A 15,295-nucleotide genomic window follows, 5' to 3' on the forward strand; every position below is an offset into this window, starting at 1 on the left:
CAATTTGTTTTTTTTTATTTATATTTTTACAACACTACGTCGCAGAGTCCTATAATTTCGCCTCTTGTATAGAAAAATCAAGAATTATGTGCTATTCAAAAAAAAAGTATTTTGCACATATGAAAAATTCTGTTTAAGTAAAATCAGTTTGATCTTATCATATATATTTAACATTTATTTGATTTTATGTGAATATACTATTAGATTTTATTCTTAAAAACTTTATTTGACCTGGTTTTCAGAATTATTCGATTCCCACGGGCCATGTCTATACTTAAATATACATCCAAAAACGGGAAGGATTTCCATATGATAGACAATTTTGCATTTTTAGTAGGTACAGGGTGATACATTAAAGTTAAGACTCTCATTTTCTCCTAAAATAATTGCAATTTTATAGATTTTCTTTTTGAAAACATTTTTGTTTTTGTTATTTTACAAAATTATAAAATCACTAAATATTTAGGTACCTTTTTTATATTTTTCTGAGGTCTATCAACTTTTGAAACTTAAATAGGAACGTACATATATATAAAACTAGTTATCGACCAGTCAAAATGTTCAGCAAATTATTCTTAATTTTCATAGTTAAGTGTTAATCAAATATAAATATGTTTCCAATTAAGTTAAAAAGTTGATAGCGCTCTAGAAAAAATTAGAGAATACAAAAATTTGGATATTTTCTAATATTACTTAAACAACTCGAAAAAAAACTACAAAATTGCAAATATTTTAAGAGCAAATGAGTATCTAAGCCTTAATGAATGACCCAGTACAACCCAAAACTGGCATGTATACTAACATTGTTTATGTATTATTATATGATTGCTTCTCGTTACGATAAGGTGTCAACAAGTGACAACACTGCATCGGCCTATACATTTACTTAAGGCTACTCGGTTCAATGATTCGATTAAATAGGATCAGATATAAAAATATAATGCTATTTTTAGTTTGTACTCAATATAATTTATATATTAATCTAAAAAAACAGCCAACAACAAAACAAATAATAAAACAAAAATAATATTACGATAAAGATGAGACAAAAGGTAATTAATACAATATTACAATAATGTAAAATATTTTATAAATCGCATGTGTAAGCCGTAAAATTACAATATCTAAACATGTATTACAAAAAAAAAAAAAAAATAATAATATTATCTCAGTCAATGGAATTTAAAAAAGAACTTAGTGCGTCAACGGTGTATGTATGGATTATAGCAATACAGAGGAGTTGTACAAAGTAATAGGATTTCATGTTCATGGACCTTAGTGCTGTTCTTAAATTAACTCATTATGCGTATTATATCAGAAAACTAATTCTTAAAACTAATTTCTGAACATAAAAAAAACTCATACTAAGCTCTGAGGTTTTTTTAATGTTTTAAACAATGTTAAAGCTTTCTTTACAATGTTGTCTAATTTTAATTGAGTTTTTCCTACAAATGTTCACTGATTTTTTTTAGCACGTTAACACACTTTTATTTTTTTATAACTAAAATATTCAGAATTCTGACTTATATAATTTTAACTACTATAATTTAAACTTATCGATTTAGCATTATGCACACAGCTTAAACGAGTTGTAAATTTATTGCGGTATTTTATAAACGAGTGCACGACCACGAGTAATACAGTTTTAACTCTTAGCTTAATAATAATAATTATTATTATTTTTGTTACAATATATTTACACGGCAAATACTGACTAATATTACAAATATATGACTAGAATTATTAGGATTTCACAATTTATACGTATAATAACTGTATAACTTTCAAGGCAATAGCGTTCATTTAGTTTGACTGACCAAATCGGACTCAATGCAAAAAATGTAACGTTCATGTTAAACACTCAATTTCACAAAGTATCAAAGAAAACGCTGTGTTTGTCAAAGCTTAAACACAATGGTATAGGTAGGTCTATCTATATTATACAGGGTGGTCGTTATTTTTGACTTCATGCAGTTTTTAAATATACTTTTTTTTAACGAAGTAAATGTTTTGCAAATAATTTTAAAAGTAAATTTGACCGACTAAATTTAACGTAGCAGATACCATTTATAGAGAAACAATTGAGACCCCCGTTTAGGAAAAAAACCAAACGAAAGTCACATTTTTAGCTCAAACGAGGAGATTAAAATAAATCAAGAGTAATTTTTTTATGAAAGTTTACAACTGTTCGGTAGGTACCGTTTATGGCGATTCTATATCAGAGATTCGACGAACGGATCTGTATAGATTCAAAGGCGGCATGTTTGGGTGCTCGATTCGAGTTGGCGACGACACGCGGGGCCTGATGGTCTGGTACTCGACGGGTATGCGACGGATTGTGTTTATCGTTTGGTATTCGTGCTGTTGCTCGTAAGGGTAGTAAGCCCCGTTTTCGAAATTTGGATTCGCTATGGTCTGCGGATGATGGTGCACCGGTCGTCTGACCGTGGCCGTGGTGTCGATGTTGCCCGTGGGCGACAAGGTAGCCCAAAACGTTTTCGGCGATATGTCTATGGTGTCGTATAGATTCGGGCTCTTCCTCGGTTCCGGGCTGTAATCCGATTTACTCCAACGTTTCCTTCTAAAAAAAAAAAAAAAAAAAAACAAGTAGTATAACGCGTTTACTTGGCACGTTGACCAGACCTAACCGACGCTTACTCTCTAAGTCTGATGACCACCACCAGTATGATGGTGCCCAGAAGCATCACTCCCAGTAGACACGTGAACAACAACATCCAAAAAGAATACCCTTCGATAATAGGACCTGAAATCGTATAAACGTATGTAAAAGTACATGTATATATATATATATTTTTTTTTAATTAATACCGATATTGTGCCACGTACCTTGTTGTGGTAGCTCTACAAATCCGACACCTTGATCCGTGTCGCACATCGACTTGCACGGTTTACCGGGTTCCAGTTCGTTAGTCTCCATCAGCAAATCTTTGTTGGGCGAATTCGACTCGTTATTGCCCAACTGATCGTCTAAGACGGCCGCCAAAAACGATGGCATCGGCGGGGGCGGCATTTCCAGTATAGAAGGTGGCGGTCCTAAGTCGCCACATTCAAAGCCGGTAGTGTCCATACAGGTGACCGCCGTGGCCAAACATAAACCCGACCCGACAAGATATAACATTTTTTTCATTTTGATGTTTTCTATGACAAAAAAATACATAAATCTGTTAAAAATATTACTCAAATACTTCGTTGGAAATAAATCAAAACACAAGAGTACTATTAATAATTTTTCGGAAGCCATAAAATTTAAAATACAACGTTTTTTTATTTCAATGTTTGAATATTTTTAACACCACGTCAGCAGAGTCGGAAACAGTTTAATTGAAAAACGAATAATAACTAAAACAAATATAATAACGTATATTAATTGAAATCGGTGCCGGACTGGGCCGGAAGGCGAGATGGTGCCCTGATAAATATACATAGTTGGACCAACTAAATTTACGGTATAAAATATAGAAACACGATAGATTTATAGCTCAGATAACTTAGTTCGGTTAACTAAATGTTTAGTTAAAGAAAATATTTATTAATTATTCCAAAATCCAAAGCGTTTTATACACCTATTATTTGACCGAAACAAAACATTTCTAAGTATTATTATAACAATAACTAAGAATAATGTTTTGCCAAGAGATTTACAAGAATACAACCGGTAGCGTTATTTTGTTTCAAACGATACTATTTTCAACTATATTGTATTGGTACGTTGAACGTTAATAAAATTCACCAGAGCATTACTACTATTTTACCGAACGGAGCCATCGGACGAAAACCTTACTTAAGTCTGCTGTTACTGTTTGGAGTATTTGGAAATGTTGTTATGCAAAACAGTTTCTTCTGTAAACTATTGTACAGCTTAAGTCGAGGCTGAAATTCTATTTATCATCTTGAAATGTAAATAACTTTGTGTGGGCGCTTGCGGTCTCCCTTTCCTGTCTGTCGTCCCAGGAGTCTGCCTTATGTTTGTACGAAAATTACACGGAAACGTATTTACCTACCTTGTGTGCAATGACTGTTGAAAACCAACTCGTCAGGCTGTAACAATTGATCATTCACCATAGGGGAGAATAATATGATGATTGACAGCTTCGTTAACTACTATTAACGATGGCGTCATCTCTGAACTCAAAATATACAATACTATAGTAAACCCACCACGAACAACGGCTTTTTTTTCACTACTACTTTAAAATATAGTAATAATAATAACAGCAAAATATGACGAATACACCAAAGTATGTACGTTTTATAGGAATTTCGTAGATTGGGTCAGATTTGAATCGGGAAAATTTTTTTTTTTGTTTCATTATTTATTTCAAGACATTGAATATAATATTGCTTAGGGAAGTTTTCGTTTCATCGAGTCCTAAGACCCGAAACATTTTCTATTATCCTGTCGAACTGAATGTTTCCGAATTAAAAATGAAAAAACTATAATATAAATAAAATTAAGCACCAGTGTCTTTCCTAACTTCGTCCAGCTTAAATACCTAACCACCTGGGGCTGGTGGAAAAATTCAATGTGTACAGATTTAATTATAAAATCCACATAACCCCATTTAGGATTAAATACCGACGCACGAAATAACTATTTTGCCTTTTTGGAATTAAATCCAACGTCAGTACAATAAATGCGAATTAACATCCCTCGTGTTAACGTCTTCGAGATCACCATGGCAACAATTTAGTGAATGCAGACTGTTGATAAAATATATTAATTTTGTTCTATATCATTTTTTACACATTTTCTAAGCTAATTTATAAATTATAAAACTATAAAACATATATTATTGAGTATTTATTGTTGTTGTCTTTAATTCGAAAAAAGAATATTCCAAAACAATCATTAGAAAAACGGAATCAAGCTTAACTATTTAATTCATTTTTTTTTTTAGTTTTATTGATTAGTACATCGAATTCGAGCTATATTTGTTAATAATATAGTTAAAATGTTAAAATTTTATTTTATGTAATATTTAACACCTAACTTTCTTTTTGAATACATTTAATTTAGGATCCTTAAACCTAAAATTGGTTTCAAATATTTTTTAGCGCGTTTTGTTATTTATTTAAATCGCCTACAAATTTGTTAACAAAAACACTGTTGTTTTGTGGTTTTTTAGAGTATTTTGTACGTTCAAGCAGTTTTCTAAAATATATTTCAAATAGATTAACTTAAATAAAATAAAATTAGATACTTTTTATTTAGTTTTTTGTCTTGACTCAAAATTAATGTGGAATGTGTAAAAAAAAATTTAACAAAAGAAAATTAGAAATTTCTAATTTTGTGTTTTCTAAGTAAAATATAAGTATATTTATATTTAAATTAGAGTATTCCATTTGCGGGATATGTAATCTTCAAAACTTTTTCCATTGTTTTTTTTTAGCGAGAAATTAAGCTAGTACATTTTTTCTTAGTCAGATACATAGCATACATAGTATGACGTTTTGTATTACATTTTAAATACTAGGGATATCAATATTTTAGGGGGGACAGAATTATTTATTTGAATGAAAAAGTTGTAATATTTTTAAAAATAAAACGTTAAATTACATATATTATATGTACCCGAGGTAGGGGGGCTTCAGCTATTCTTCGGAAATTGTTTCCTATTTGCGCCACCGGTTTTGCGCTTATCGAAATAAAACTATTTAAACAATTCGTCCTGTAGGTACTCTTAACACAATAATATTATCATTGCATATGTGTGCATAAAATAATACTATAATATAATGCTGTTAATGCGCGATTTAAAATTCATAGCCGTTTCGGACGTTATTTTTTTATTACCGTTTGTTTGTTATTATTATGATGAAGTCACACAAGCGCTTGACACATTATGATAATATTAATTCGAAATTCGCACGGGAGCCGATGTCGTTTTGTCATAAATAATTATATTATTACAACAGCTAAGATCGTGATAACGTTATATATTGTATTACTATTGTAGATTTAGACGAGCAGTATAAAATATAATAATAACAATAAAGTTTGCCGTCGTCGTGAACGCGGAAAATCCAAATAAGTTTCTAATTCGACCGCGTCGAGTCAAGTTTTTTTTAGCAATCGCGTACTACGCAATGTAATAGTATAACGTAACAAGCGTATGGTAAAATTACAACAACAAAAAAAAAACTTACTTGTAACGTGAAGTGTTATTGTAGTCCGGCGACTGTCTGAATAGACGCGGACAGGGCAGATGCGCGCAAAATCGGCTTTCCCGACCCTCGTATCGATCGTCCCCCGCGCACCGCCGTCGCCCCGCAACCAGTAACCGTGGTAACCGGGGTGAAAAATATACAAGCCGGGGCCCGGGGCGGGGGGGGGGTCAAGTCGGTAAGGGCGCCATTTGCAAAACGACCGTCGGGGCGTTTGAAAAGTCTTTGGCGTTCGACTTTGTGATAGCGCGTCACGTCTCGGCGCCGGCACCGGAATCGCGTACACCAGAGCAGAGCTATACGATCTCCCTACCCATCCACCTTTGCCCTTCCGGTCCGGTGTGATCAGAGCCCGACGAGCCTAATGTTCTGACGGGAAGTTAGCTGTTTCGTTACATTAATAACGGACAAACACACATGGCCCACGAAAAAATGCAAAAATGAATAACGTTACCATTGCTTGGAAGGAACGCGTTCGTAGAATTCTTTCAATTTTTCGGAGCTTCTCAGAACGAAATTTCTTTCTTTTTTTTCGGTAATGCAACAACTGGGATTTCGCTCCTTATTCATTAAATGCAATATTGAAAAAAAAAATTTTGAAGATAGATAACTTTAATTTTATTAACTTTTAAACGAGAGACAACTTTATTAATCGGAAATCTTTTACAAATGGTAATATTATAGAATTTTCATGTCGCAAAAATCCACTCCTCCCCGTAAAAACCATGAAAACCCGAGAAAAAATTGCCCAGTTTTTTTCCAAAGATTGGAACTAATTCCACAAAAGCTAAATTTTGGTACACAAGTCACAATCAGTCCATACCTTACTGATTAACGTACTAAAAGTCCCTAAGCCTACACTTTGTGCATAGTCTCCAACAAGGGAGTGCGCGACCCCTTTGCCGTTTCATCATGTAACTCGTTTACCGTTAAGCCTATAGCTAAAATATACAGAATTTAATTAAAGGACGGAAAATTTACTTTAGAAATACGTCATTTTACGTCCTTAAATTGTAACATAATAGCGACAAGTACAACTTTTTCAAAAAAACTTTTCCTAGCTAAAACTTTTAGTCGTACGTCAGAATGAATTCATATACTATGATAATATAATATATATAAAAGAACGCATTACATGATACATATACTACTTACAACATATCGTCCTTGGAGGTACTACTCGAATACTAATCGGAGAAAAAAATATCATGTTTTCAAATATGAAAAAAAACACACATCATAGAAGAATTAATACCTTTTCAGCTCTGCATCGAAGCTAAAAACATAGTTTTCAGTTTAAAACGGAACCACTTGGAGAAGTAATCGAGACAAAAATAAATCAAAACACAATAAATTTTACCAAAAAAGTTAATATAGAGGTAGAACCTTATTTTTTGAAAATAAACTTTATCCGTCCGAAATTTCTTTTGACGACCAAAAAGTTCTTGAGAGTTTTCTAGTAATTTATACAATTACACTTTGACTTTATATTTTTACCATAAATTGGAAGGGAAATGATGAAAGTTCAAGACGGATCTTATGCAAATGGGAAGTCAGACGGTTGGGATAGGAATCAATATTTAATAATCCTTTGTTATAATAGAATATTTTTTTAACACGGATTTTATTAAGAATCAACAATTAACACTATTACATATTATTGAATGACTACGTTAGACGAACGCATGTAAAACGCTGTGCTGAGAGTTACAAAATTGAGGGTAAAAAGAACATTACAATTACCATTAAGATTTGTTTTTGTATTTCGTGTCTTTTGTTCTTTTGATAACCGGTGGCTTTAAATTCATATATGTTATATACATTCTATATATTCTGCACTTATTATGATTAGTATAATACTTATCGCAAAGGACGGTATACATCAGATATAACATTGTTCGTATTGGTGTTTTAGTGTTCATTTAAAGTGAAGTAATTTTTCTTAGACTTACACAGTAATGATAAAAAATGTTATGATTATGACATTTTACTGATAACAAATCAAAGTCATTTTTTTCGTTGTTGTTGTTTACAACTAGGTAAGAGAAAATTTTTCATTTGTGGTAATCTGATTACACTTAAATAAGTCTCCCCGACAACCATAATTTAATGGAATATTAGTACAACTATAGATGTCAATCACAAAGTTTACTGTGAATGGATGAATCGTAAACTAAGCAACAGGATAATTGGCTTTGTAGTACAGAAATGTTTTCAATTAAGACAGCATATATTTTAGTGAATGTATTGTCGGAGCAAACTTGACTTTTTCGCCTAACGCCTGCACGGTGGCTTGTTTTGAAATAGTTTAACGAGTTTTCAGTCTTATCCAAGTCCAAACTCTTTGGTAACACTAATTTTTCCAATGCCTTATTTTTCACGTATATATTAAATGGCCAAGTGGTCAAACAGCCGAAAGTTTTACAATTGACACCGAACCGAAATGAAATTCCCGTACAAGCACATACCTACTATGTGGAACACACTAATAATCGTCTTAAATTCGGGCTTCAAAATGTCCTAAAATAAAATCTTACTTGTAAGCTCACTTGACAATTCGAGCTAATCGAAAACACTAGAATATACTGGAAATAACACGATAATATGATGTCACATATAATACACATGTCTTATTTTTTATCTATGTAAATGGAAACCTTCATTTTATTTTTAAGTTTTTATAGCTGTTTTTAGACCCATTCGACGCTCCAATAAAAAAGTACAACTTGAAATTAAAAAAAAAAAAAAATGTAAACATTAATCCATTTATAATTGTATGTGATTTCAAATCATTATTCCCATATAAATGTAAACTACAATTACTGAAAATTATATTTTTTTTAAGAATATAGGTAACGACTTACGAACCCTTTCGTTTTAAAAAGAATAATTTTGAGTAAAAAAAAATCATTGTGTTTTATACAATTATCACATGTACACGCGGGGTTATTTCGGTTTTAAACTAAATTTGCAATGCTTTTAATGAACAATTCTTTTTTTAAGATTACCTACATGTCTTCGTTCATAGCTGAAGATTTATGTTGCATTTATTATTTTGTTCGCCCTTTTCTGTGAGTTTGTTTTCAGTAATTTCAGTCCGTTGGTGGAGACTTTTTTTTAGCCAAAAATTGTATTCAACTAAAATATTCTCCATTGAAAATCAATTTCTTTGTAAACGCTCTGCATTAAAGCTAAATTATCAAACTACAAAAACTAATATAAAACGACGGAATATTTAGAATACTGTACACAGAAACAATTTAACGTATATCAATATTATTAAATATATATAAAATACAGCATACCGCTGACCTAGATTTACCGAATGATCGAGGCATTTTTTTTACGTTTGTTTAAATAAAAACTATTTTGTTTTTTTTTCCCAAACGAATAATAAATACAGTTTGTTTACGGAAAAAAACATGTAAAAAAAAAAAAAACGATATTATTAATTTTTTATTTTAATTAAAATTTCGACGAGCTTACACGGTCAATCGATCAGCTGAAGGGCTAAACCCGGGAAATAAAATTACCTTTTCAGTAATGTGAACCAACTCGTCCCTTATAATAACCGTACAGGCGTCTGTCAACATCGTTACGCAATTCTGTTCAACGCAAAATACACACACTGATTGCAGTTTATTCCTACTCTATTGTACTATGTCAATGGATAATCACTGTAAGTACGAGGGTAATCCGCTGTTCGGTTTAAAAACAAAGTCACTCTCTATCATTTTTCTACTATATCATTCGATTTATTACTTATTTGACTCGCGTACAGTAAATATATATATATACCTATATTATGAAAAATAATAATAGATTATAATATTAAATGAATCTATACTATCACTGTTTAAGACTTGAGCATAATATGATTTTCCATGCCGTCCGGATCATTAAAAAGGGTACTGTGCAATTTTTTTTTTCATGCCATATTTTTTGTAAACAATCTCAGAATATTTATCTTTTGCCTTTAAAATGTTTATCGACAACATAGTTCACAAAAGTTATTAAGTATAAAAAATTCATTGAAAAAGTGAGAACTTAAGTTTTTCACAATTATAAGTTTAATTAAGAAAATTTAAGTAGTTGCACAACATCGATTACCAAATTTTAATTTAGCGAAAAAATTTTAAAAAGGGTAATTTGGTTCTTCCAATATATTTATATGTAATTATTAAATATACTTTTATTATACATTGTGTTAACAGTTATTTTATTCCAAGTTGTGTTAAAAATCAATATGTATTGATCAAAATAGGATTGCCAAGTTTCATGCATAATTTCAAAACTTTACATCACTTATTATTTGAATATATATATTATTTTGATTTAAGACTTACATCACATATTTTCTTAAAACTGGAAGTGAAACAACGTACATAAAATAAAAGTACTTGTCGCTGAAAAAATGACGAAAAATCATCTAAAACACAAAATTAAAATAAAGAATAACCAGGCAATGCAACTGCTGATGGTTCTAATTAACACTATTGTACGGAGCTATAGCTAGATGGCGCTGAAAACAAAAGCCTAAGTAGAGAATATTATATTTTTGGTGACCGCTATTTTATGGTTTTTCATTGATACCTATTTCTTTATAACTAAAGAATATTTCATACAAATTTAGATGTATTTTGACCATTTTTAAAAAATTAATATCGCGCCGTATATCTTAGTTGAAAACTATTAAAAAAAAAAATAATGGTGTATTCTCGATTTTGAAAATGAAGGGGCGTACTTTTTAAGTTTTTGACCCGAAAAGACACCTTTCAGGTACGGCTAAAAAAACCACAGCAACACCTTTGATTTTATAAAAGACCCTTCGAAATGATTAACGGGTATGTTTAAGGGTACGTTTAGTGTAATGAATGATAAAATGCCGTAATTAGTTACCTTACAATACATGCATGTAATATATATATATATATATTGACAACAAAAACGGCAAAGTAATATTATAAAAAAAATGCTAAGTGATCGGTACCATCGGTTAAGATTACTCGATTTCAACCGAATATTAATAACATCATAAGCGGTCTAAACGATAAGGGTTAACCTATACTTAGTTGTAAGGGGAATACATTTAACTGAGACCGCATTTAAAAACTAATAAATCACAATAGGCAATATTGCTCGTTTTGAAATGTATCACGCACCCGCCTAGAAAATGAAATGTTTTAAGTTAAAAAAAAAAACCAACGATAAGAGAAGGAAAAAATTGCATCATTAAAAAGTATTAAAAAAAAAAATAATAATAAATAAATAACTAATAAGTGTCTTCGGCTCGTTTATTTTCAGTAGACATAAAAAAGTAATTTTGAGATACGGTTGTAAAAAAAAAAGTTTTTAAGTTAATTTGTTTTTTTGTACTTCAGAGTTAACTCGCGTCTTGCGCGGGTATTTAAAGCTTTGATGGTGGAAGTAAGTAGTAACAACTCGAGTTTCTCACCGTCAATGCATTTTGGGTGTACGAATTTACACCGGGCTTACGAATTTGCTGAACCGCTAATAAAAATCACTGGTAATAAAAAAAAAGTTTAATAATTTATTGAGACGTATAAGAAACAAAACGTAGCACAATATAACAAATCGGTAAATTCAAATACGGTTATTTTTTATACAAACCGTTTAATGACGCAGAAAGAAAAAAGTGTATTTGTTCATTTTACGCCGAAACGAGCTATTTATTCAATTTTAGCTTCGACGCGAGGCAAAAGGCTCGAGAAAGGGGTTTCGATTACCAATAAGTACGGTATTGGTAATAATTTTTATTTTCAGAAACAAAAACTAAAATGTTTTAGAAATTTTCTCAACGAATCCGAATCAGCCCTTTAGATTGTATTGTTTTTCGAAATTGGCAAAATGCGTATTTTTACTTTTTTTATACTGATCAAGAAAATAGTTTTAAAACTCAATACATAATATAAAATGTACACTTTTTTTTGTTTTCTTATTGATATATTATTTTTAAACGCACGTCGTTTTGACAACATGTTTTTAATAAGCAAACGATATAGTTTTTACTTACACATATGCTATCGTCGAATAATTAAATTTAAATTCTAATTGTATTAGATGTTTGTAAAATCATTCGGTAGAAATGCAGTTTAGCTATCTAGCAATTTAACCGTGTTTTGTCTTAAATACGTCAGTATATAATATGACGATATTATACACTGATTTGCGTTATGTTGTTTTAATGATCTGTAAAATGTAATTAAAAATGTTGATAAAAACTGATATTGTTTGAATAAAATTAATTTGCAGTGCACTCTGTTGTAGCTGAGAGTTGTGTTTTTAGTATAGAGCTCACACCCGCAATTATATTTTTAATATTAGGGTAGATACCATTAGAGTTGATCGTCTGTTTTTCCTGATAATTCGTTGCCGTTGTTACCGATGGCAAATCAACAACATAACAAAAAAAAATATTCATATTTCTGTTTACTGTTGTTATTCATTCAAACATAGCAACCTGGAAATTGAATACGGTGTTTCATCATTTTTTTTTTATCATTTCTTCTTTAATTAATAAAACAATATTGCTACGGATTTTTTTGTAAATTGTAAATATTATAGCCCTGTAACGTTTCCAAGCATGTTAGATTAATGTGATCGTTACAGCCCTATTCTAGATCTAACTTATGTTCAATTTTCAAATCCTGAGTATCAAAACTAGATACAAAAAAGTGAAACAAAGAATAAGTTTCCAACCTTTTTATGGTTTTTTTAGATTTTAGATTTTAACTGTATGTCAGTAGTAGTTAGTACATCCAAAGAATATTCCAAACTAATCTAAAACTGTTTTGACCATTTTGTTAAAAGTTATAGCCTGCCGTTATTTTAAGTTAAAAAAAAGATATAAACATTCAGGATGTTCTCTTGATTTTGAAGGGGTGGACTTTTTAAATGTTTGGTCTAATAAAGTACTTTTCAGGTAAGATTTTGGTGTATATGAATTATGTATTTACTTGTTATTCGAAGAAATCAGTTCAGCGGTTTAGGAGACATTTATCGTGGGTCTAGACACAGAACATTGTTTTTTTTAAACACAATATTTGTTCAGTTTTGGAAAAAATGTTGTGAGATTTTGAGCTAAAGCTAGAAATTTTAAAACATCACACCGTTATTAAGCATTGTTAAATAAATCGAGTAAACGAGTAAATAAAGAAAGAAATTGAGTAAACTATCAAATCAATTGAGTAAATAGATGAGAAAATTAGTCGAATAAACAAATAAAGTGAATAAATGGAGCAAATGAGTAAATGAATGAAGCAGACAATTAAATAAAACGAGTAAACGAGCAAATAAATAGAGCAGACGAGTAAATCAAGTAAAATATGGTTAATTAATCGAGAAACGAATAAATGAATTAAGTAAAAGAGTAAAGAAATCAAGTAAATAATTCTAGTACATGAGTAAATAAAACATAAATGAAGAAATAAAGCGAGTAAATGAGTAAAAAATGAAAAATAAATGTTCGGAGATCCTAAATAACCCGTCAACATTAAACGTGAAGCGAAATTACATTTATTATGTATATTATATATGATTATTGAAATGTTATAGTAGAGCAACTCAAATTACGAAAAACTCTTTCTTACAAATAGTTTACTCAAACTTTTTTATAGGGTTTACATATGATCCGGTTTTAAGCACTACTGCAGTAACAATAAAACATTTAGACCAAAGTTGAAAAGCACATAACTATATTTATAATACTTAGGGTATACAATTTTTCTATATAATACAATTTCGTTTGTACATTACAATTATTTGTACTTATTTAATTTTTACGCTATTATATTTAATATCGTTAACATAATGTATACACATTAATTGTTTAGAAAAAGAGGAAAAGGTACTTAATAAGTGTAAAATATAGAAAAAAAGAATAAAAAATAAAGAAAATAGCTGAAAGTGTCATGTTACATATCAGAACTCAAAAGTAACATCTCAAGATTTGTAATTGGATAAAAAAAATCTCAAATGCTTCAATTACAGGGTTAAAGAATAAGTTTTATTTGTTTTTTTTTGTTAACAATTATATAGTTTTAGATTGATTTTAGTTGTGAGGTAATTTGCCTTTTTGGAAAACGTATTATTTAATATCCCCGGATCCCGTAATATAAATGTATCAACAATTGGTGTCAACTCTAAAAGTCTGATTAAACTGTTTTAAGTGCAAAACGCTGTCTTCTCGCAAACATCGATTCAGTATCTTGCCTCTTAACAGTCCGGTTAAGGGTGCATCTCTTTCTTACCTAACCTAAGTGCGCTGCCATAATGTGCTGAATAATAATTTATAAATTTTTTAAAGATTTTACTCGTAGAAAACCTTATATTATCTCGATGCTCATGAATTAAAGATGTCTACCATCGAATCGTCCATTTCTAAATCGAGTTGAATATAAATATCAAAAATTATAGGTCACACAGAGTTTGTCTTATGTTTCGGCGAATTTCGATAAAATAAAAAAACACCAAACAACCGTCTATTCGGACTCAAGACTTAGTTTTTGGGGTTTCTATAGTCTACAGTTCTACCCTTTTTGATTCTGAATACTTCAATAGTGGATACAGTAGGTCGATAATTTATGGTTTATTGTTTCTCGAAACGATTCGCTATGGGCGCGCTTGCTGGGGTGTACAGTTTAAAAAAATATTTTCTTGCTCTGTATAAGTATAATATACAAAAGTGAATAATGAGAAACAAAAATACTTTTCTGTATATATCTGTCGGACTCTCCGCCAACACCCGAGAGAAAACTAATATTCGAAGACCTATGTATACTTATACAAGTATATATTATTATAATGTGTATATAAATAGTAACGTTTCGCGTTGTATTAACACCGTACAATCTTGATTAATGATGCGACGTTTAGCGTAGTCACAACCTCTTTTTTGGGTTGGGAAAAACCATTTCGTTGCCCATAACCCCCCCCCCCGTCCCAAAATTGCCCACCCTATCCTCACCCGTGTTCTTATCAAATTTTCTCGGGATTATCCGGGTTTCGGCATAATACATTGTAATATATGTATAGCTACTGGAATCCCGACTAATTTATTAATTTGCATCTCTTGAATAATGATGAACGC

At 30.6% G+C, this 15,295-nt stretch overlaps 1 protein-coding gene across 1 annotated transcript; it reads right to left on the reverse strand.

Moving 5' to 3' along the window:
* Nucleotides 1–955: 955 nt before the first annotated feature.
* On the reverse strand, nt 956–6,158 carry LOC126842944 (uncharacterized). The gene is made up of 4 exons (XM_050580188.1): nt 5,816–6,158; nt 2,848–3,159; nt 2,659–2,764; nt 956–2,581 (listed from the first exon to the last, which is right to left on the reverse strand). Exons 2-4 carry the CDS (start codon nt 3,146–3,148, stop codon nt 2,203–2,205), a joined length of 786 nt encoding a protein of 261 aa, XP_050436145.1. The 5' UTR covers nt 3,149–3,159; nt 5,816–6,158; the 3' UTR covers nt 956–2,202.
* Between the last annotated feature and the right edge of the window lie 9,137 nt (nt 6,159–15,295).

Source organism: Adelges cooleyi, unplaced genomic scaffold (genome assembly GCF_023614345.1).
Source record: "Adelges cooleyi isolate 19-005CV unplaced genomic scaffold, UGA_ACOO_1.1 ACOO_flye_CR_arks_rails_tigmint_CR_PRNA_574, whole genome shotgun sequence".
NCBI classification, from domain to species: Eukaryota; Metazoa; Arthropoda; class Insecta; order Hemiptera; family Adelgidae; genus Adelges; species Adelges cooleyi.

Bases quoted from the DNA above. Each gene is read 5' to 3' on its own strand.
- LOC126842944 (XM_050580188.1), bottom strand. From the start codon at position 3,148: ATGAAAAAAATGTTATATCTTGTCGGGTCGGGTTTATGTTTGGCCACG. The intron at 2,765-2,847 runs GTACGTGGCACA...ATACGATTTCAG, and splicing joins TGTAGAGCTACCACAACAAG to GTCCTATTATCGAAGGGTAT. The intron at 2,582-2,658 runs GTAAGCGTCGGT...TTTTTTTTTTAG, and splicing joins GTGGTCATCAGACTTAGAGA to AAGGAAACGTTGGAGTAAAT.